Source organism: Theropithecus gelada, chromosome 16 (genome assembly GCF_003255815.1).
Source record: "Theropithecus gelada isolate Dixy chromosome 16, Tgel_1.0, whole genome shotgun sequence".
Lineage (NCBI taxonomy): Eukaryota > Metazoa > Chordata > Mammalia > Primates > Cercopithecidae > Theropithecus > Theropithecus gelada.
In genome coordinates this window covers 64,151,929-64,175,324 of record NC_037684.1, presented here as the reverse complement: position 1 = coordinate 64,175,324, position 23,396 = coordinate 64,151,929, and the positions used below count along the sequence as shown (strand labels likewise).

At 45.2% G+C, this 23,396-nt stretch overlaps 2 protein-coding genes across 6 annotated transcripts in view; one reads left to right on the top strand and one right to left on the bottom strand.

The window, feature by feature from the left end:
* Positions 1-23,098, top strand: part of NAA38 (N(alpha)-acetyltransferase 38, NatC auxiliary subunit) — a 32,638-nt gene extending 9,540 nt beyond the window's left edge. Inside the window, exons 3-5 of one of the 3 annotated variants that reach the window (XM_025360996.1) lie at positions 13,227-13,294; positions 22,585-22,768; positions 22,940-23,098. In XM_025360996.1, coding sequence (XP_025216781.1) covers positions 13,241-13,294; positions 22,585-22,768; positions 22,940-23,052 — 351 coding nt within the window. In that variant the 5' untranslated portion in view covers positions 13,227-13,240 and the 3' untranslated portion in view covers positions 23,053-23,098. Of the gene's footprint in view, positions 1-13,226; positions 13,295-21,894; positions 22,400-22,584; positions 22,794-22,934 lie in introns of those variants that run through there. The other 2 variants (XM_025360995.1, XM_025360994.1) reach the window with 2 other exon arrangements.
* Positions 17,394-22,055, bottom strand: LOC112608898 (cytochrome b5 domain-containing protein 1). 3 transcript variants are annotated; one of them, XM_025360992.1, is made up of 4 exons: positions 21,490-22,055; positions 21,286-21,362; positions 20,941-21,159; positions 17,505-20,384 (listed from the first exon to the last, which is right to left on the bottom strand). In XM_025360992.1, exons 1-4 carry the CDS (start codon positions 21,647-21,649, stop codon positions 20,154-20,156), a joined length of 687 nt encoding a protein of 228 aa, XP_025216777.1. In that variant the 5' UTR covers positions 21,650-22,055; the 3' UTR covers positions 17,505-20,153. The 3 variants fall into 3 exon arrangements, with proteins under 3 accessions (XP_025216776.1, XP_025216777.1, XP_025216778.1); XM_025360993.1 differs by having other exon boundaries at positions 17,505-20,316; XM_025360991.1 differs by having other exon boundaries at positions 17,394-21,159; positions 21,490-22,038.
* Positions 23,099-23,396: the final 298 nt, after the last annotated feature.

The window sequence follows — 23,396 nt, the reverse complement described above, 5'->3', positions numbered from 1 at the left end:
AAAAAAAAAAAAAAAAAAAGTTAAATTTTGGCCGGGCACAGTGGCTCAAACGCCTGTAATCCCAGCACTTTGGGAAGCCAAAGCGGGCGGATCACGAGGTCGGGAGATCGAGACTATCCTGGCTAACACGGTGAAACCCGTCTCAACTAAAAAATACAAAAAAAAAAATTAGCCAGGTGTGGTGGCAGGTGCCTGTAATCCCAGCTACTCAGGAGGGTGAGGCAGGAGAATGGCGTGCACCTGGGAGGCGGAGCTTGCAGTGAGCCCAGATCGCGCCACTGTACTCCAGCCTGGGCGAAAGAGCGAGACTCCCTCTCAAAAAAAAAAAAGTAAATTTTTTATATTACTAGAAATAATATCCATAAATCTTTCATTTGATACTGTCATTATGTTTTTCTTTCTATTTTTTTTTTTTTTTTTTTGAGACGGGGTCTTGCTCTGTCACCCAGGCTGGAGTGCAGTGGCCGGATCTCAGCTCACTGCAAGCTCCGCCTCCTGGGTTCACGCCATTCTCCTGCCTCAGCCTCCCGAGTAGCTGGGACTACAGGCGCCCGCCACTTCGCCCGGCTAGTTTTTTGTATTTTTTAGTAGAGACGGGGTTTCACCGGGTTAGCCAGGATGGTCTCGATCTCCTGACCTTGTGATCCGCCCGTCTCGGCCTCCCAAAGTGCTGGGATTACAGGCTTGAGCCACCGCGCCCGGCCTTTTCTTTCTAATTTAAAATGCGATAATTATTAAAATAAAAATCAATAAAAGTAAAAGCATCTTGCATGCTACTAATATAGGTACATATTTTAGAAAATATCACTTTGCCGGGCGCGGTGGCTCAAGCCTGTAATCCCAGCACTTTGGGAGGCCGAGGCGGGTGGATCACGAGGTCAGGAGATCGAGACTATCCTGGCTAACATGGTGAAACCCCGTCTCTACTAAAAATACAAAAAACTAGCCGGGCGTGGTGGCGGGCGCCTGTAGTCTCAGCTACTCAGGAGGCTGAGGCGGGAGAATGGCGTGAACCTGGGAGGCGGAGCTTGCAGTGAACTGAGATCACGCCACTGCACTCCAGCCTGGGAGCACAGCGACACTCCGTCTCAAAAAAAAAAAAAAAAAAAAAAAAAAGAAAATATCACTTTAATCTAATTTTATAGGTATAGAAACTGGGGCCTAGATATTGAAAGGATTACCTAAGATCAAGTTAGTAGTTAGAGACAGAACCAGGGCTTAAACTTTTATCTTTCAGTTTCCAATCTAGTGTTCTTCTACTATATACTACATGAGTTCTAAGTCAATGAGATGTCCTAGAGTTTTAAAGGACACTAATATGTGAAACTGATGGTCACATATATTACTGTTATTAACTATAACAACTATACCGCAGAACTAGCAAGGCCAATTTAATAGTATCTATTATACTTATAAACTTAGTGTTTTCTGACACAGAGTTCCACTTCTTACCATTTATTATAGAGAAACAGTCACCATACTTGTGCATAGGGTGACATTACAGAGCCGTTCATTACAACATTGTTTGTAACAGCAAAAAACTGGAAACACCCTAAATCTCCAATAGTGAAGAATAGCTAAACAAACTACACAGCAATTAAGAAAAAGGAGTTACTGGGGCACATGTTGTCAGGATCTCCTGGGGCTGTGTCACAGGCCATTAAAAAGAAAAGAAAAAGAAAAATGAGTTACTTCTATATGTAGAGACATGGTTAATATATTGTTGAATGGAAACAAGCAAATTGTAAAACAGTGTATATGTTATGACATCATTTAGTTTATGTTTAAAGAAATTAGAAAATAATATTTTTACTGATATATTTATTTGGATTTAAATGCCTTTAAAAATGCTGGAATTATACATACCAAACTGGTAACATTGGTTACTTTCTGGAAAAAATAGTCAAGGGGGATTGTTTGCTTCATGGATAATTCTGAATTTTTACAATGAGAAAGTATTTATTATTTATGTAAACAAAATTAAGTAGCTTCATTGATTACATTAGCAACTGGAGCCAAGTGGGATAAAAAGTAGTATGACTTCTCTAAAGAAATAATTCCTAATGAATCTCTGGTTCTTTGAAGTGAAAATGTGTAAGCAAAGTACAATCAGTAGATGTAATGTAGTTAGGGTTTTTAAAACATTAGTGAGGTTCCACTTTAAAGAATAATTAAAATATGAGAGGGAAAAAGGGAAGGTACAGAAGAGCATATATAACATGGTAACATTTATGAAAGAAAAAATATGTGAATATCCATGGAATATTCCTGGAAGAATATACAGGAAACTACAGTAGTTGCCATTGGGAAGGGGAAATTATTTTTTCATTGTACATCTTATAAAGCAATTTGAAAATTTTTTAGTGACCAAGAGATTGACTAGGTGAAGGGAGGAGGGACATTTTTTGAGATAAGGCATAAAACAGACATGAAAACCTAAGTAGCAATATATGATTGTGATGATGGTTATGGGCTATAAAATCAGCGTTCAGAGAAGAAAGCTCTTTCTTGGTTGGAAGCAGGGAAACAAGTAAATAACTTTCATATGTAGTTGCATTTGAGGTTAGCTCACAAATAACTGAGATTTGTGTAGCACAGAGGAAGAAAAAAGGCAGTTTAGGTGTGATAAGAAAGAATTTAGCAGGTAGTATGTAGACCTCATATGGCTGGAGTGTTAAGTTCATGATAGGGTATAGTAGGAGTTGGTACCTCTTTAAAGGGTAAGAATTTTTGTATATCAAGTGAAGAGTAGAGGTCAGAACCTTGGGGGAACTTTGAAGGATGGAGTGGGGAGAGGAGAAGCCAAAGAAAAACAAGTTGTTCAAGTGGTAAGTATACCAGGTAGTGTTGATATGGTAGAGTAAGAAGACAGCTTCAGAAGGAAGGCGCGATCATTGATACTAGATGCTTCATGTACTAGATGCGATCATTGATACTAGATGCTTCATCAAGAAGAGTACAAACTGACAGTTCCTCAAAAAGTTAACTACAGAGCTACCATATGACCTAGCAATGTCAATACTAAGTGTACACCCAAGATAATTGAATCATATGTCCACACATAAAGTTGTACATGAATCTTCATAGAAGCATTATTCATAATAGCCAAAAAGTGTAAACAAAAATATCCAGCAACTGATGAATGGATAAATACAGTATATCCATGCAGTGGAATATTATTCAGCCGTAAAAAGGAATGGAGTACTGATACATGCTACAAGATGGATGAACTTTGAAAACATTATGCTAAGTAAGAGAAGTTAGACATAAAAGGCCACATATTATTTGATGCCATTTATATGAAATGTCCAGAATAGGCAACTGGTAGATCAGTGGTTGCGCAGGTTTCAGGGGCGGGAAGAATGGGAGGGACTGCTAATGGATATGGGTTTCTTTTTGGGGTGATGGAAATGTCTGGAATTCTGGATAATGGTGATAGTTGCACAGCTTTGTGAATATCCTAAAAACCCCTGAATTCACTTTAAAATGGTGAATAAGGTATATGAATTCTATCTGAATTTTTTTTAATACAAACCAGCCAATACAGTGACTCACACCTGTAATCCCAGTACGCTCTGGGAGGCCAAGAGGGGAGGATCCCTTGAGGCCAGGAGTTTAAGACCAGCCTGAACAACATAGCAAGACTATCTCTACAAAAAAAGTTTAAAAATTAGCCAGGCATGGTGGCTCGTGCCTGTAGTCCTACCTACTCAGGAAACTGAGGCAGAAGGAGAGCTCAGCCCAGGAGCTGGAGCCTGCAGTGAGCTATGATTATACCACTGCACTGCAGCCTGGGCAACACAGTGAGACCTTGTCTTTAAAAAAACAGTACAAACCAAGAAAAGTATTGTACTTGTCATTTGGTCACCTTTAAAGCCAGTTTTAGTGAGGAAGTTAGACATCAATGAAAGATTGTGAGAAACCATTAAAATATTGCTTACAGAGGGTTTTTTGTTTTGTTTCATTTTAGTGACAGGGTCTTGCTCTGTCACCCAGGCTGGAGTGCAGTGGTGTGATCATAGCTCACTGCAGCCTCCAACTCCTAGGCTCAAGCTTTCCTCCTGCCTCAGCCTCACCAGTAGCTGGACTACAGGCACACACTACCACAACTGGATAGTTTTAAAATGTTTTTTTTTTGAGACGGAGTCTTGCTCTATCGCCCAGGCTGGAGTGCAGTGGCCGGATCTCAGCTCACTGCAAGCTCCGCCTCCTGGGTTTACGCCATTCTCCTGTCTCAGCCTCCCAAGTAGCTGGGACTACAGGCGCCCGCCACCTCGCCCGGCTAGTTTTTTGTATTTTTTAGTAGAGACGGGGTTTCACCGTGTTAGCCAGGATGGTCTCGATATCCTGACCTCGTGATCCGCCCGTCTCGGCCTCCCTAAGTGCTGGGATTACAGGCTTGAGCCACCGCGCCTGGCCTAAAATGTTTTATAGAGATGGAATCTCACTGTGTTGTTCAAACTGGTCTTAAACTCTTGGCCTCAAGCGATTCTCCCACCAGTGGCCTTCCGAAGTGTTGGGATTACAGGTGTGAGCCACCACACCCACCCTTTTTTTATTTTTATTTTTGTTTTTGTTTTTGTTTTTTGAGACGGAGTTTTGCTCTTATTGCCCAGGCTGGAATGCAGTGGCACAATCTTGGTTCACCAACCTCCACCTCCCAGTTCAAGTGATTCTCCTGCCTCAGCCTGCTAGGTAGCTGGGATTACAGGTGCCCGCCACCACACCCAGCTAATTTTTGTATTTTTAGTAGAGATGGGGTTTCACCATGTTGGCCAGGCTGGTCTCGAACTTCTGACCTCAAGTGATCCATCCACCTTGGCCTCCCAAAGTGCTGGGATTACAGACGTGAGCCACTGCGCCTGGCTAATTCTGTATCTCTACTGTTGCCTCCAGATTCCCTCATCTTGTGTAAGAAGCCCCTATTTCTTTAAGGCTGCAGCAGTCTTGCTGTGTGTTCCTTACCTTCTCTTCCTCACTGTTTTCTACTTACCTCCTGACATTTCCTTCATTCATTGATGACTGACACCTGACTTAGTCCTGCCATCATCTTCGGTGACCTTAGGATCGACATGAATGATCTATTCATCACCCAGACTTTTTGGTCCCTTGATCCCCTTATTTCCAGAGACCTGTCTAGCTATCCCACTTCTGACCCCATCTCTGGACTTCCTTTTGAAATATTAAATTCAAACCCCCAACTTGGGCCACAACTTTCTATCCTTCCAGCCCCCTCATTTACTTCTACTCTATTCCTGGACCCACCATGAGACACTATAGTCCCTTAGCTCCTCATTTTCTCCTAATCAGCTATACCATCTTCACCTCTTTTCCTATCCAGCTTAAATTCCATGGTCTATCATTTTAACCACGCTCCTGCCACTGTCTTGGTGCCCTCTTCTTATTTTCCTTCCTGCAAACCCCTGGCCTTGTATCACTTTGGTTGCTTGTTTACACCCACAATGCAAAGGGCTGCTGAAGAAAACACCATGACCATTCAGACCAGTGTTTCTGCTCATCCTTTTTCCTAGTCAGCTTAGTTCTCCACAGTGACTTCCTCAAAACCTTCTCCTTATACTAGTTCATTTTAAAGAACAGGATACATATGTTCATTTTAATTTCATATAGATAGAAAATCTTATCTACTTCCAGGAGCTGGATTATCATATGAGAACTCCCTTGAAATTCCAACACTCAACTACATGTTTAACTCTGTCCATATTTGTCCTTTTATCCTTTCCTCTTGTCCTGTCTGAAGCTAATCCCTATACTTGGGCTCTTGGTCTCACCCCTGCCACCTTCTCAGGGACAGTGGTTACCAGCGATCCTCTAACTCAGTCCTTTATTTCCCATTCCACTTGCTCTTTCCCAACCACATTAAAATGTGCTCAAATCTCCTTATCTTTGAAAGAAATACTCTGGACCCCTTTAGCTGCCACCTTACCGCACTGTGTCCATTCACAGCCAAGCCTCTTGAAAGAATTAACTGCCCTCAGTGTCTACTTGCCTACTCGTTTTCCAGCCCTCTGCCCCCACTACAGCTGCTTTCACCAAATTACCAACAACCTCCTGGTTGCTAAAAATCAGAGGATGTTCTTAGTTCTTCACTTGACCACCCCCTTTTTGAAAAATAATTTGCTTGACTTCTGTAGTTTTGCATTCCTGGTTTTTCCTTTGCCTCTCTGACTCCTCCTCGTCAGTCCCCCTTCAAAGAGGCAGTGCTGTATGGATTAGTGGTCAGCCATGGTACTTAAGAACTTGGGCTTGGGAGACAGGGCTGGGTTCTGCTGCTTCCACTACTCAGAGTTTGTTTCTTCAACTAAAATGGCAATATATGTCTTTTTGTGAAGCCCTAATATTACCAAGTCAATGGAATTATACTTTTAAGGTCTTTAGTACTGTGTCTGACACACAGTAAGCAGGCATGCACTAAACTCCCCTGACTCTCCAAGCTTATAATAGGCGCCCCTCCTATGTGCTAACATATTATCCTTTATCTTTCTCATTAGGCTCCAGAGAGGAGGGGCCCTGTCACCCTTCTCCACTGTCATATCAGTCTAGCACCAGGCGCACATTAGGCACCCTGTAAATAAATATCTGTTGACTGCTTCAAGTGTTTAATATATGGCGAAGGTGATACTTTAAATCAGTGGGGCAAAGGATTATTGATAAATAATGATGCATAATCGATAAATGGAAAACTATTTGTGAAAATATAAAAGGTGGATCCTTACTATTTACTAAACTAGTTTTCAGATGGATTAAATTGTGACCTTAAAAACAAAAATTGGCCAGGCACAGTGGCTCAGGCCTGTAATCCCAGCACTCTGGGAGGACGAGGTGGGCTGATCACAAGGTCAGAGGTTCAAGACCAGCCTGACCAACATGGTGAAACCCCATCTCTATTAAAAATAAAAAAATTTGCCGGGCGTGGTGGCGGGCACCTGAAGTCCAAGCTACTCAGGAGGCTGAGGCAGGAGAATCACTTGAACGCGGAGGTTGCAGTGAGCCGAGATTGTGCCACTGTACTCCAGCCTGGGCAAGAGAGCAAGACTCCGTCTCAAAAAAACAAAACAAAATGAAAATGTAATTCTGCTCAATTCAGCAAGACCAAAAAATTTTTTAGAGGCCGGGCGCGGTGGCTCAAGCCTGTAATCCCAGCACTTTGGGAGGCCGAGACGGGTGGATCACGAGGTCAGGAGATCGAGACCATCCTGGCTAACACGGTGAAACCCCGTCTCTACTAAAAAAATACAAAAAAATTAGCCGGGCGAGGTGGCAGGTGCCTGTAGTCCCAGCTACTCGGGAGGCTGAGGCAGGAGAATGGCGGGAGCCCGGGAGGCGGAGCTTGCAGTGAGCCGAGATCGCGCCACTGCACTCCAGCCCGGGCGACAGAGCGAGACTCCGTCTCAAAAAAAAAAAAAAAAAAAAAAAAATTTTTAGAGAACTAGAATGAGATAGAAAAAGTGTGGAAGAATATTTTCCTGATCTTGGGGATGAAAAAGGCTTCAGCATACAACAAGCATCAACCATAAAGGAAAACGTGGATACATTTAACTCAATGAAACTAAATTTTACTATGTAAGAAAACATCATAAAGTTAAAGACTAGCTAGGAAAACATTTGTGCCATTTATGACAGATCATTTTATTCAGTAAATACTGTGTGCTCTAATAGAGCTCAGACATAACAGAAACTAGCTCAGAAAGATACTTTATCCAGGAAACTAGGGCTTTGGAAGGGCCAAAGAAGAACTACAGACTGAGTTTCCGGAGTGACAAGAACATTGTAAGGACAGACTTGGTGGCTTACGCCTCTCATCCCAACACTTTGGGAAGCTGAGATGGGTGGATCACTTGAGGTCAGGAGTTCAAGACCAGCCTGGCCAACATGGTAAAACCCCATCACTACTAAAAATACAAAAAATAGCCGGGCATCATGGCGCATGCCTGTAATCCCAGCTACTCGGAAAGCTGAGGCAAGAGAATCTCTTGAACTCGGGAAGCGGAGGTTTCATTGAGCCAAGATTGCGCCACTGCACTCCAGCCTGGGTGACAGAGTGACTCCACCTCAAAGAAAAAAAAAAGAAGAAGAAAAGAAAAAAGAACGTTTTAGAACAGGCCCACCAGAGATCTAATTCCTGTTTCTTCTGTAATCAAGAAGCTGCTAGGGTGGGGTACTGGCTCCAGGATTACTCCAATATTGTATAATAGCAGGAGTAAGGAAATAGAAAGGAAGATAGCAAGCTAGTGTTTGTATTCTTGATGAAATAAAGATGTCACAGAAATCAACAATAAGAAAAAGACCAATAGAAAAAAACAAAAGTAGTAAAGTATATGTACAAAAGATGAACAATAGGATGATGATTGCTGACTTTTATTGAGTTTTACTCTGTGTCCAGGAACTATCTAAGATGTACTTAACATGTACTAACTCACTCCTTTCAATAACCTTATAAAGTAGAAACTATCCTAATACACATTTTACAGATGAGAAAACAGACAAAGGGAGGTGAAATATCTTGCTTAAGGTCAGAGCTGTTGAGAGGTGGGCATTTATACCTAAACTTGTGGACCATAGTAGACCTGAAAAAAGAAAACTGGATGGTGTGATGGCTCAAGAATTGGACATTGTTAATAGCACTTGAGAAAGAAGCTGGCTTTAGGAGGGCATAATGAATTTGTTTCTAGATGTGCTTAGCGCAATATGATGGTGTGGCATCTTTTTAGAAATAATTTCTGGCTGGGTAGGGTGGTTCACACCTGTAATCTCCACACTTTGGGAAGCTGGGGTGGATGGATCACTTGCGCCCAGGAGTTCAAGATCAGCCTGAGCAACATAGTGAGACACCGTTTCTACATTTTTTTTTTTTTTTTTTTTGAGATGGAGTCTTGCTCTGTCGCCCCCAAGCTGGAATGTAGTGACATGATCTTGGCTCCCCAAAACCTCCACCTCCCGGGTTCAAGCAATTCTCCTGCCTCAGCCTCCCAAGTAGCTGGGATTATAGGCATGCACCACTGCACCAGGCTAATTTTTGTGTATTTTTTTTAGTAGAGACGAGGTTTCACCATCTTGGCTAGGCTGGTCTTGAACTCCTGACGTCAGGTGATCTGCCCACCTCAGCCACCCAGAGTGCTAGCATTACAAGCGTGAGCCACCGTGCCTGGCCAAAATAAATAAATTTTAAAATAGAAGTAACTCAACTTCTGAGCTATGGAATAGTTCTCTGTACCTCCAGTACCTAATAAAAAACCCAAATACTGCAATATAGCTTTTCAATTAAAATATTTTTTGTTTGTTTTTTAATTGATTAAAAGATTTTATCTGGTCTGCTCATCCTTCTATTGCTGCCTTTTAGCTAAATCCTTTTCCTTGCTCTCACTGAGTAAGGGATATCATCTTAATCAGAAGGAGGAAGATGTAAGCCCAAAATTGTTGTAATTGTTGTCTTTGCCTTCTGCAAGTTTTTTAGATCTGCTTTTTAAAATATATTTTATTTTTTTTTATTTTTGAGACAGAGTCTTGCTCTGTCACCCAGGCTGGAGTGCAGTGGCGAGATCTCAGCTCACTGCAGCAACTGCCTCCCAGGCTCAAGCGAGCCTCCCACCTCAGCTTCTGGAGTAGCTGGGGCTACAAGCACAGGGGCCACCATGCCCAACTGTAGATCTTTTTCGATTGACCACTATGATGGAAACTGAATAGTCCTATACAAAATGGCAAAAACCAAACTTTTTCCCATTTGACATTGCTTTTTAACAATTTCTTAATAGTTTTCTGTTGGCTGGCCAGCTAGAAGTATCTTGCTTTTCATCTATTTTCAAGCCCCAGTTGTTCTGGCAGAATTGCACATTTTTCCCAGCTGATTAACTATCCTTTAGGTTATAAATTTGTCATGGGAAATGCTAACCCACACTGGCTTCCTCTTACCTGGTCCTTCACTTGCTCTTGGGCCCTTTTGCCATCTAGCACTCCAGTCTGTAAAGGAAATCTTTTTTTTTTTTTTTTTTTTTTTTGAGACGGAGTCTTGCTCTGTCGCCCAGGCTGGAGTGCAGTGGTGTGATCTTGGCTCACTGCAACCTCTGCCTCCTGGGTTCAAGTGATTCTCCTGCCTTAGCCTTCCAAGTAGCTGGGATTACAGGAGCTCACCACCAAGCCTGGCTACTTTTTGTATTTTTAGTAGAGATGGGGTTTCACCATGTTGGCCAGGCTGGTGCGAACTCCTGACATGAAGTGATCCACCCATCTCAGCCTCCCAAAGTGCTGGGATTATAGGCATCAGCCACTGTACTCGACTGAGAATCATTTTTATTTCAGACTGAATGAGATATAATTAGTACATTAAAATCAAATTATTCTATATTCCAAAACTGTAGAACTCCTAAAATGTATCCCAGAGTCAATAATAAAGTTATCCACTCACTTCATTAGAGGAAGAGTTTGAACTTTGGTGTCAGAAAGGTAACACCTGGAATCCAAGCTCTGCCACTTAATAACTATGGCCCTGGGCAAGCTGTTTATCCTTCAAGTCTCAGCTCCTTCATCTGTAAAACAGCAGTATTAATGCCTATCTCAAAGGGTTGTGGTGAGGGTTACGTGAGCTAACTTACATAAAGCACTGGCTGTAATAAGGTACTCGATAATTGGTAGCTGTTACTCTAAACCATCAAGTTTACTGTTAGCCACTTCTCTCTTCAGAGATTCACTTAAGATGATTGCAAGGTGAGAAGATTCACAACCTGAGTTATGAAAGCTTAAGCACCTTAAACTCCTTTAGGAGCAAAGGACTGACTTTAGTTACTCTTCTCCCAGTAATTGGCCCCATTCCCTTGCTTTCATCACTGTGTAAAGAAGCTCAATTCTGGCATGATATGAAACAAACCATATTTTACTTGACTCAAAAACTTCTCCTAATGGAGGAATAAACACTATTGTTAGGTTGGAAACTGAATGTTAGTCACAGATACAGTCTGTAATTTTCTGATCATGTCAGATGTTACCTGGATGCTGAAAAATGCCAAATCTTAAAATCCTGAGGGGAGGATTCATTACTAAATAAAGAATGGCTAGCACAAGGAATGGGAAAGAAAACTAAGGCTTTCTGAGTGTCTTTTCCAAGGACTCTTTATAGTGCTGGGCAGGTTCCCATTCCTTATTTAATCTTCTCAACAACACTATAAGGTAGCATCTTTTTAGGGTGACCATGTCCTGGATCTTGCCTGTTGCCCTACTGTCACCTTACTTCCTATTATCTGTATTTTATGGTTGAAGAAACGGAATCCAAAGGAAGGTATTTAAATATTCTGTGCATGGTTATAAAGCCAGAACACTCCTCCTTTCTGCATTTGGATTTCTTCTAAGAATATCCCATGCATACCTTGTCCAACTGCAGCCTGGCTTCTCTAACAAAGCCACCGTGACCTATTTGCAGAATCCATGGTCGCTCAGGTCTTCATCTTACGTTATCTCCATGGAGCACTTTATGCTGTTGACCGCTCCCCTCTCTTCTATGCTCTCTCTTTGGCTTCTGTGGCAACATTTCCCCCTTGGCCTCTCTCATCCCTCTAGCTCTTCTTTTCCAGTGTCCTTTCCTCCTCCCCAAACCTCTACGTAGATTACACTTCACCCTTAAGGGGATCTGATCCGTGACTAGCTACAGCTGCTATCTGTCAATAATTCCCACACCCATAACTCTAGCCCAGAGCTGTCTTTCAGGATCCAGTCCTATATATCCAATAAGATCTGGACATGTGACTGCATGCCCCCGAGTTACCTCATACAGCTAACTAAAAATTCATCACTTTCCTTCCCAAAGTCCTCTTCCAGCAGTTCCTTTCACCATCCTCCCAGTTATCCAGGCCAGACACAGGTGTCATCCTTGACTCCTCCCTTTGCCTTAGACCCCTACCCAAATGATCAAGTCCTCCTATTCTCTCTTAACTTCAGTTCCTCTCTGATCTCCACTGCCACTAACCTAGTTGTGGCTGCCTTTGGATCTCACCTGGACTACTGCATTAGCGCCAGTCTCTCTGTCTCCACTTTCCCTCATTTCCTTCTCTCTTGACATTGTAGTCAAGTCACCTTTTGAAAATGCAAATCTGATCATGTGATTCTCTCTATAAAACCCTTAACTCTGGGCCAGGTGCAGTGGCTCACACCTGTAATCCCAGCACTGTGGGAGGCCCAGACGGGCGGATCATGAGGTCAGGAGTTCAAGGCTAGCCTGGCCAACATGGTGAAACCCCGTCTCTACTAAAAATACAAAAATTAGCCAGGTGTAGTGGCGCACACCTGTAATCCCAGCTACTCAGGAGGCTGAGGCAGGAGAATTGCTTGAACCTGGGAGGCGAAGGTTGCAGTGAGCCAAGATCATGCCATTACACTCCAGCCTGGGCAACAAGAGCAAGACACCATCTCAAAAACAAAACAAAACAAAACATAAAACACTTAACTTGGAATTGTACACTATAAAAGGATGAATATTACGATATGTGAATTATGTCTCAATTTTTAAAAAAAACTTATCCTGGTTTACAAAGCCTTCTATGATTTGGCCTGACTCAGCATCTCTCATTGGCTTCCCTCCCCCTGCGTCCCATTTTCCTCTTAGCTTTACCATGCAGCGGTTCCTTCTGCCTCCGAGCTCTCCACACTTTCCAAGCTACGTTTGCATTTCTTCTTATCCTGTGCAGGAAGCATTCTCTCTTCCACCTATCCCTTGTCCTCTTCCTCCCCACTTGACTGACTCCTCCTTGTCCTTCAAATCTTAGCTTAAGATGATACTTCCCCAGAAGGCTTGGTCCCCCCTGGACTGGGTTAGGTGCTCCTGATGTGTGTTTCATACTTAGCTCTTTTGTAGCATTCACCAAATATTTGTTCATTCTGTATTTATTGAGTGACTGCTCTGGGCTGGGCACTCGGCTAGGTGCTGGGTATTTCACAAATAAGAGATGTGGCCCTTGCCCCCATGGTGCTTACAGTCTAAGAAGGAAAGAAAATGGACATTAAACAGTGAATTACCCTAAATATTTTAATTATAATTATGACATTTCAGAGCACCCTGGGGAGGGCGTGTTAAAGGACTTGACATAATTGGAGGTATCAGAGAAAGTGTCATTTAAGCAACTTTAAGGAGTCAGGTGGCCAGCTGAAGAGCGGTGGGCGGAGTGTTCCACGCAGAGGAACAGCATGTAGGAAGGCTCTGACGCAAAGCTTGGGGGGCATTTCAGAAACTGAAAGGCCAATGTGGGAGACAAAGAAGAGCCTGGAAGAGCCAAATCTTACCTTCTGGACCATGGTAAGGGTTTCTAAGTTCATCTTAAGAGAAGTAGGTTGCCTTTGAAGACTTAACCTTAACATGGGAATTTTAAAAGTTCCCCATGGCGGCCAGGTGTGGTGGCTCGCGCCTGTAATCCCAGCACTTTGGGAAGCCGAGGCGGGCGGATCACGAGGTCAGGAGATCAAGACCATCCTGGCTAACATGGTGAAACCCCATCTCTACTAAAAAAAAAAAAAAAAAAAAAAAAAAAATTAGCTGGACGTGGTGGCGGGCACCTGTCGTCCCAGCTACTCGGGAGGCTGAGGCAGGAGAATGGCGTCAACCCAGGAGGCGGAGCTTGCAGTGAGCCAAGATCACACCACTGCACTCCAGCCTGGGTGACAGAGTGAGACTCCATCTCAAAAAAAAAAAAAAAAAAGTTCTCTGTGGCAAATGTGTAAATAAGGAAGCAGGATGACAAGTTAAGAGACTCACAAACTTCCTGTGAATCTCCCACTAAACTCTAAGCTCCTAGAGGGCAGAAACTGTGTCATTAATTTTTGTATCCACAGTTTCCAGGACTGCCTGACAGATGCTCAGTATCATTTTAATGAATTGAATACATGATAGGGCCAAGATTCCAACCTAGGCTTTTAAGAAAGGCTCAGCTCAAGTATCAATGCCCTATCTCCCCTACACACAACCTTTCAAAGACCACCCCTCCACTCCTCCCTAGACTGGGCTGGATAACCCCTTTTACCTCCAGTGCATCTCTGGTGGGTTGTACTTTCTAAATATGGCCACATTAATGTCTCACATCCCACATGTTCTTCTTACAGTGTAATTCTGAGACTCTTCCCGCTGAGAGGTGGGAGTAGTTCCCTCCCCTTGGAATTGAGGCTAGGTCATATGATTCGGCTTCCTCTTGGTTCTCTTGGGATGCTGTGAGGAAGCCCAGACTGCCCCGTGTAGAGGCTCATGTGGAGAAAAACTGATAGTCAGCACTGAGAACTATTTGAGTGAGCCATCTTGAAAGTGGATCCTCAGCTCCCAACAGTCCACCCCAGTTCACACCTTTTGGAATAGAAGTGAGCCATCCCTGCTGAGCCCTACCCATCTTGCAGATTCACTGGCAAAATACAGCAGTGGTAGGTAACTAGAATAGCATCCTATGTTTGACATGCAGGGAGGCGGTATGTTAGTTGGATGGGCTATGACTACCTTGGTACTTATTAATTGTATGACTTTTGGCAAGTTACTTAACCTCTCTCTGCTTCAGTGTTGTTTTTCGGTATAAATGAAAATAGTACCTATGCCTTAAGTTTGTTGGGAGGATTAATGTGGGTAAATGCAGCTCTACAGGTAATACAGATGAGTCATGTGAGCATCTCCTCAGATATGCCTCTGATCATTCAGCTGTCATTCTCATGTGATTCTGTGTCTTTATAGTACTTTCACTCTATTCATAATATGTTTATATATAGGCATGTGTATGTACAGGTTGAGCATCCCTAATCTAACACCCAAAATCCTCCTAAATCTGAAACTTTTAGATGCCTACACGACACCACAAGTAGAACATTCTACACACAAGTAGTTAACACAAACTTTGCTTCATGCACACAATTTTTTTTTTTTCAGATGGAGTCTCACTTTGTTGCCCAGGCTGGAGTGCAGTGGCGTGATCTTGGCTCACTGCAGTCTCTGCCTCCTGGGTTGAAGCAGTTCTGCGTCAGCCTCCTGAGTAGCTGGGATTATAGGCATTTGCCACCACACCTGGTTAATTTTTGTATTTTTAGTAAAGACAGAGTTTCACTGTGTTGGCCAGGCTTATCTTGAACTCCTGGCCTCAAGTGATCCTTCTGCCTCCCAAAGTGCTGGGATTACAGGTGTGAGCTGCCACACCCAGTCTAGGTACAAAATTATTTAAAATATTGGCCAGGCACGGTGGCTCGTGCTTATAATCCCAACACTTTGGGAGGCCTAGGCAGGAGGACTGCTTGAGGCCAGGAGTTTGAGACCGGTGTGGGCAACATAGGAGGACCCTGTCTCTACCAAAAATAAAAGATTAGCCAGGTATGGTGGTGCTACTTGGAGGCAGGAGCATTGCCTGAGCTCAGGAGTTTGAGGTTACAGTGAGCTGTGATCACACCACTGCACTTAAGCCTTTACCCCCATCCCCACTTTGATGGATTCGCTTCACTTATTCATTCACCAGCTTTTTGTTTTTTTCTTTTTAGTGCTTCCTGTGTGCCTAGAATACCTAGTACTTGGGGTGCATATCTATTTGTATTTTGAATCCTTAATCTTTGGCTTCCAGGATAAAGATCAGCCAGGTTTCAAATTCTGTGTGCTTTCTTCCAGCTAAACCGTGTGCTCTACTGGCCCATCATCAAGTGGCTGTTCTCCCAACAGCAGCCCAGCCATGTGGTCTCCCTAAACTTAGCTGTGGGGCTAGATGCATTAACCTTATCCTGATGTATGATTGGATGTTATAGTATCAAGACCAAATGATAGATCCCTTTACTCAGCTCCAAGGTACAGCCAGATTAACATTTGGTACAGTAGTAAAACACCTGAGACTCGTCATAAATTTAGCCCCAAAGGTTAAAGCTTTAGGAATTTCTGCCATGGGTTGCCATGGTTCTGCCACAGGTTGAGGCAGACCATTGAGACAGGTGCCAGAATATTGGGACCACATTGTATTGTCACTTTTGATATTTGACTTTTGAGGCTTTTTCAATTATTGTTGTGTATGTGTGTGTGTGCATGCTATTTCAGGAGTAGGAGTAGGGGGTTGGGCTATTTGGAGAATCTGATGGAAATTATAGCACCGTTTTCCAAAAATAATACACATCCACAGACACACACACACACACAGAGTATTTAGAAACAGTTTCAGGACAGCCAGGTTAGTAATCCACCTGTGACTTGCCGTAAGGGTAGAAACTTTTCTATGCCATATCTTAGTCCTTTATCATGTACTATGTTCATTTACCTTTTCATGTGTGCATGTTTTATCCCAGTGAGCAGGCAAGCTTCCTCCAAGGAACATATGCCTCTTTATGACCCCCAGTAATATGTGCATGTAGGGACCTCACCTGTGGGAAATCTTGCCAGTTGAGTCCTTTGAAGCTCTGTGATTCACTGGGGATGGCAGCCTTCCCTTCAGCACTCCACCCTCCACCCACCACCCTCCAAGGCAAAAGAGACTACCACAAGGGGACTTGGACCCTGCATTCATGTTCTGTTTGCTCTCTAGGTTTTAGGCTAAAGCATTATTTACATAATCCTCATGTAGATATCCACTTGGCTATTTAGAGAACAAAGCAGTGCCTACTGGAAATTTTTTTTTTTAAGTATTAATAAATGAATGCATTACATTATTTTTAAAAATTTTGATGTCTTTATCCCTTTGTCAGCTCCATACCTTGCCCTGTACACTCCCATACCTGTAATCAGGACCCCCTTTTTGTTCTATCCCATGAATTCCTAACTGCCCTCCTTTCCTGCCATGTGCTTGTGAGAAAAAAAAAAAAGCGGGCATAAACCTAATGTTAATGGAACGGTGGCCGTGTGGTTTTCCCTTGTTTTCCTGTCCTTCCCTCCCCCTTATAAATGTCCTCTTATAAATGGAAAGGGCCACCTTTCCATCCTAACTTTGGAAGGGTTTTCCCTCCAGGCTTGTCTCCCTGACTCTGTAAGTAATTACAGCCACCTGGTGGCCATATGGGGAAATGACAGATGGATTGGCCCCAAAAAATCTAGTGAGACCCTCTTTTTTTTTTTGAGATGGAGTTTCATTCTTGTTGCCCAAGCTGGAGTGCAATGGCGCTATCTCAGCTCACCGCAACCTCTGTCTCCCAGGTTCAAGCGATTCTCCTGCCTCAGCCTCCCAAGTAGCTGGGATTACAGGTGCACGCCACCACGCCCGGCTAATTTTTTGGATTTTTAGTAGAAACAGGCTTTTGCCAGGTTGGCCAGGCTGGTCTTGAACTCCTGACCTCAAGTGATCCTCACACCTCGGCCTCCCAAAGTTCTGGGATTACAGGCATGAGCCACTGCACCTGGCCAGAGATACTCTATGGAATAACTTTTGGTTTTGGGGTCTAGGGGAAGCAGGGAAAGGGAATCCTGTGGATAGAGACTGTAGCACAGGAACCAGACATCCTATTCCTCCGTCCTTCCTTGCCTACTAGGACACAACATCCCCCCACTAGTTATAGACAGATGAGTTCACTTAACATTTGAGTTCATTCAAAATTTATTGAGCAGCAACTGTGTGCTCAGCAATGAGAATATAGCAGTGAGCGAGATGTGAACAAGATCTCTGCCCTCATGAGCTTACAATCTAGCAGTACAGCCAGCCTATTACAGCCATAATTTTACAATTGTAACAAAAACTCTGGAAAATGCATGGTGCTAACCGATTTATCAGAAGTCTTGACCCACCAAGAAATAAGAAAAGAACTGAGGAAGGAACATTTAGGATCAGCTAGGCAGAAAGTGAAAGGAAGCGTGTTGCAGGCAGAGAGGACAGTGTGTGAGGGCTCCGCGGCTTGCAAGACATGTAATGAACTGAAAGCCAGTGTCTGGGCCGTAGAGAACAAAGAGGAGTGTTGCGAGAGGAGCCTGATTTATACAAGGTCTTTGAATTTAGGACGTTATCCCAAAAGCAGGTGGAAGCCACTGAAGAAGCTAAGGAAAGTTCCATGTTTAGGTTTGTTTTTCATAGCTGACTCTTACTGCAGCATGGAAGGCAGAAGTGGAAATGGGAGAACAGGTTAGGAAGTTTCCATAGCAGTTTAGACAAGAGGTGATGGCAACTTGGAGAAAAGAAGATAGGTTCCAGAGATATTTAGGAGACAGATTACACTTGATGAGTGACTGGATGTGTGAGGAAAGGGATGTGTTTCTGGCAAGAGGCATTGAAGTAGGAGTCTCTGGAAGAGGGACAGACTTTGGCAGAATGAAGACATCCCGTAGGCACAGGACAGGCCCTGAGACTTGCACTAGAGGAACAGCATAGCCTTCATTCTCAAATAGTTCAGGGTTTAATTGAGCAAACAAGGTACACGTAATTGCAGAGTTGATTAAAGATCAAAATGACTGATTTAGATAATTCACGGACTCCTGCATTCCATGGGATTAGATTTAAATCCTCCACCTCACAGTAAATTCAGATAACTGCTGAAGCCAACAGTAATGTTTCCTGTTCATGCCTCCCATAGCCCCTCAGAACACCTATACAGCCCAACGGTATGTCACAGGGGTCACCTTCTCCTGCACTGGGCCCTGATGCCCCTGCCAGAAGGCACACTGAACTCCTCCTGATTTGTGTTTCGCTTGCTGCTGCCAGGAAGTTCACCTGCCTGTCATTCTCAAATCTCCCCTCCTTAAGTTAAAGGAGACCAAATCTAGCCGCTGCCCCCGATAGTGGTTCTCTTTTGGTCACCAGGAGAGTTTTCTGACTGACTTAACATCTCTCTTTACATTACCCCTGTCAAGTTCTCTCTTTTGGAGTCACCATCTTGCAACCCTGTCTTCCTCATCTTCTCCAAGTGCCAAACTGCCTCCTTTTTCTCCCTCACCAAAGTGTCACTAATTTGCTGGCCTTTTCCCCACTCTAGTTTTCCCTCAAGTTAGTAAATACCCACCTCTTTGCCCCAAAAAGGTCAGGAAAGAAATTTGGGGTATGGGATTAACAAGGAAGTAGCCCCAGTAGCTATTGCTTAGCTGACACTTAGCTTTCCTTGCCTCCTCTTCGCCACAGGAGAACTCTGCAAACTCCCAGAGACACTAACTGCTAACTGTACAATAGGACCACAGTTTCCTATTGTGCAAGGAGCCTAGGAAAAAGCCACATCCCAAATACTTGCTCTGAGAACAGTGGTTACAAATGTTAACATGAGATTAGACATGGAGATGGTCCCTTTATATTGAGAGAACATGGACTTTGGAGTTGGGTAGACTTGAATTTGCATTCTGGCTCTAGTGGTACTACCTAGTGTGCCTTTGAGCTATTAAACTTTTCAAAGTTTCAAAGGACTTATCTGTAAAATAGTAATCCACCTTATAGGGTAGTTGTCTTGAAGAGGCTATTTGGGAGGCTGAGGCAAGAGGATCACTTGAGCCCAGGAGTTTGAAACCAGCCTGGGCAACACAGTGAGACTCTGTGTCTATAGAAAATTAAAAAATTAGGCATTGTGGCGTGCACCCAAAGTCCCAACTACTCAAGGCAGAGGTGGGAGGATCACTTGTGCCCAAGAGCTCCAGGCTGCAGTGAGCCATGATTTTGCCACTGCACTCCAGACTGGGTGACAGAGCAAGACCCCTTCTCTTTGTGGGGGGTGGGGGGAGAGGGTATATGAAGTACCCAGCATAATATCTAGCCTGAATTGCCTATAATGACTCACTTCCTTTCTTTCCCTTGGGTTTCAGCTGCCAAATACTATTCCACAAGTAAGATAAGCCAGCTTTGTGTGGTCAATGATAAACATTTCCTATTCCTGTCTTTGTAAATCCCATCTTCCTGCAGACATCTCATTTCCATCATTGCCAAAAAAGTCCTTCCATCCCTCACCCCTGTAGAACTACTCTCTCTTAACTATCAAACAGTTCTGCCTGAACTCTGACTATCCTCTTCTACATCTCCCTAAACCAAGATACTTGATCTTCTTGTATCATTTCTAAAGATTAATTCACTGATTTTCTCAGAGCAAATTGTAATGAAGGCAGGGAATAGGACCTTTACACTTCAGAAGGGCACAGGCTAGCTCCTAGAGAGGAATGGAGATCTAGGCCCAGGCACCCCTCCGCCCCACCACTTTTCCTCAAGGCACAGAAAAAGCCAAACTCGAAATATGTCTTGAGTGTACATGAGTGTACGTCTCCTTTCCTACAACTCTGTGAGATCATCATTGAAGTACAGAAGTATTGCAGGTGTGTGAAGTGTACCGTCCATATTGAGATAGTCAAATTCTTCCTCCTCATCCCGGATCCCATTCTCTTCCAGGGTAAAATCCATGTTCAGGTTCTTCCCTTCATATTTCCACGTGTAGCTGGCAGCATGTGCATTATAGGGGAGATAGCGGTGTAGGATTTCCCATATGGACTCCAGAACCCCCACCTGGAGAACACAGAAGCACCCCACCCCCAGAATTCTGGATGGAGTATACACATATACACACTAGGATCAAAGTGCCTCCCTTGGCAGATAGCAGCTTCAGGTAATCTACGGCCCCAGAAAAAAAGCTGAAACTCCAGCATGCAATGAACAGACCCAAAAGACCTACAGCTCTTAATGGCAGCCACTTCTAACTACCAGATGGCCATAAAGGGTCAACTGTCCCCTCACTATATCCGTGCAATAGAGTAGATTAAAAAGAAAGTTCAATTGCTGTCCAAAACGGCGTGTAAGAGTTTTGAAGGACCACCATCACTAAGATGCATAAACTGCTGTTCCCGGGCTTATAAAGGAGTCTCTTGTCCCCGTGTGACCCAGACACTCCTAGAACTACCAACCCTGGGGACCTAGGTGCTGTGCTTTCCTCAGTTGCCTCAATGTAAAGGGCAGAAAATACACTCCCACTGGTTATGGAAAAAAATGTTGCCCTGAAGATCGGCCTGGAGATTTGCTGGGATTCCCCATTCCCTCTAACCTGCTCCTTGTCACCAGTTCTCACCTCCAGTGTGTGCTCCTGCGACGTGAGTGTGTTAATGATGCGGATGCTCCGGGTCTTGGCAGACAGCCGCCCCACCTCATAATACGACCCCTGCCACCAGGGCTTCCCAAAATCGTTGGCCCAGTCCGAACAGGGCAGCTGAGGCGGAACGTGCACAAAGCGACCCCGCGGGGTGCAGTACCTCAGGCAGCCGGTCAGCGGATCTATGTGCTTGCGGATCTTTAAAGGAGGGTTTGGGGCGAGGGGATCAGAGCAGTCATTATGCTCTGGCTAGCCTCCGCTTTTCCTTCCCATCCCCGCTCTCCATTGCCTCTACCCACAACCCCAGATTTCAGCATAACTCACGTCTTTGGTCTTTGGATCAAACCAGTGGCTGATGTCCTGGCCTGCAACTTCCACGATAGGTTTCAGCAGCAGGTTCCCTTGAAAAGAGCAGCCACGGTCAATGCCAGCCCTTCAAGAACCAGGCAGACGCGCGCGCGCGCCCACACACACACACACACACACACACACACACACTCCGGCCCCGGCCCAACGTGTGACCCTTACCCTTGTATTCCTGTGCCAATGACGTTAGGTCGTACACGCGTCCCAGGTAAGATACCCAGAGGTCTTCGGGCCTGTTATGTTGGGCCACCTCCGCCGGCGTGAAATAGCGACGCTGAAAATACTCCAAATCTGGCCCAGCCACCAGGCCCCGGCGCGGCATGGCTCTTGCTCTGTCAGTCACTGGCTCTCTTGGTTACTCCTTTGCTCCTCAGCACGCACTCACTACTACTACGACCTCCGTCGCGTCCGGGAGCCGAGGGGAGAGCGTTTATCCGCTGACATGGAAACCATTGTCCTTTTCCGGCCACCGTCCACTGAGATAAATATCAGGGGGGTGAGGCTTGGACCGCACGTGTTCACGGGAAACGTAGTATGAGTCCCACACGGGGCATATAAGGATCAAGTAATTGAGTTGCGCCGCTTTCAGGAGTTGGGGGTGGGCAGAAAACGAATACGCTCCGTTTTAATTTAGCGGCCTGGGCTACATGGGATATTTATGACAGACTATCTCTCTGAGACAGAAAACCAAGGGAGGAGGCAGTATGAGAGTGTATTCTCGCTAAATTTCAGAGTTTCTAAAGGATGTGTAAGAAAGTAGAGGTAAAGGTCTCGCGATATCGTAAGACATCCGGCGTGGTACGCTTCAGTGAGCCACAGCGCTAGAAGTAGGAGAAGCTCGCGAGATCTCTGCCGTTGCCGAGGAGACTAGGAGGTGGAGGAGAGGTGATCTCGCGAAAGGAAAGCGGTCGGGAGCGCTCGCGAGATCTCGGACCACCCAACCTGAAAGGTGCTTAGGAAGTTGAAAGGCCCAGAGGAGGCCTCCGGGCAAATGGCCGGAGCTGGACCGACCATGCTGCTACGAGAAGAGAATGGCTGTTGCAGTCGGCGTCAGAGCAGCTCCAGCGCCGGGGTTAGCACGGGCTCTGGTTCTGGGATTGAGGGGCAGTCGAGCAGCAAGATGGAGGGGGTGGGGGAACTGCAGCTCCCGGCAGCCTCTGGGCGTTGTGTGAGCGCCCCGCGGGCTGCCGGGAGCTGTGGTTCCGCGGGCGGGCAGCCGGGACTGCGCGGTCTGAGCGCTTGTTCCACCCCGCGCAGGATTCGGACGGAGAGCGCGAGGACTCGGCGGCTGCGCGCGCCCGGCAGCAGCTAGAGGCGCTGCTCAACAAAACTATGCGCATTCGCATGACAGATGGACGGACACTGGTGGGCTGCTTCCTCTGCACTGACCGTGACTGCAATGTCATCCTGGGCTCGGCGCAGGAGTTCCTCAAGCCGTCGGGTCAGTGCCTGGGGAATGCACACCCGCCTGGGAATGTGGCGGAACCTTACGCAAGGCATTTCCCCTTCAGGGCCTGGCTGCAGCCCTTGTTTTCTGGGGCTCGTTTTTGTGGCTCAGAGGGGCGGGACTGATGCCGGCCTGCTTCCCTGATCCTCTGATCCTTCTTTCCAGATTCCTTCTCTGCCGGGGAGCCCCGTGTGCTGGGCCTGGCCATGGTACCCGGACACCACATCGTTTCCATTGAGGTGCAGAGGGAGAGTCTGACCGGGCCTCCATATCTCTGACCACGGTGGCGCATACCTTTCAGACTTCATTAAACTTACGACCGAATGGACCTGTGTCTGTGTGTAGCTGGGATGCCAGTACAGGGATAGCACACCCCACCCCTAGAGGAAAGGACTCATCTGAAGTCGGGAGCACCCTCAACCCTCCTTTACCAACCGGGATGTCCAGGGGTGCCAGAGGTTCTCTCAAGTTCAGGGGTAGAGATGGGGGACAGGGCTGAATGATGCACCAACAGGCCCCAGGGTGGGCCCCTGCATCTTCCCTCCCACGCTGCTGCTCCAGAATTGTGGCGGGAGGGGGTGTCATTCTGCTCCGGAAGGCCCATTGTTTCCCACCCCGGCCT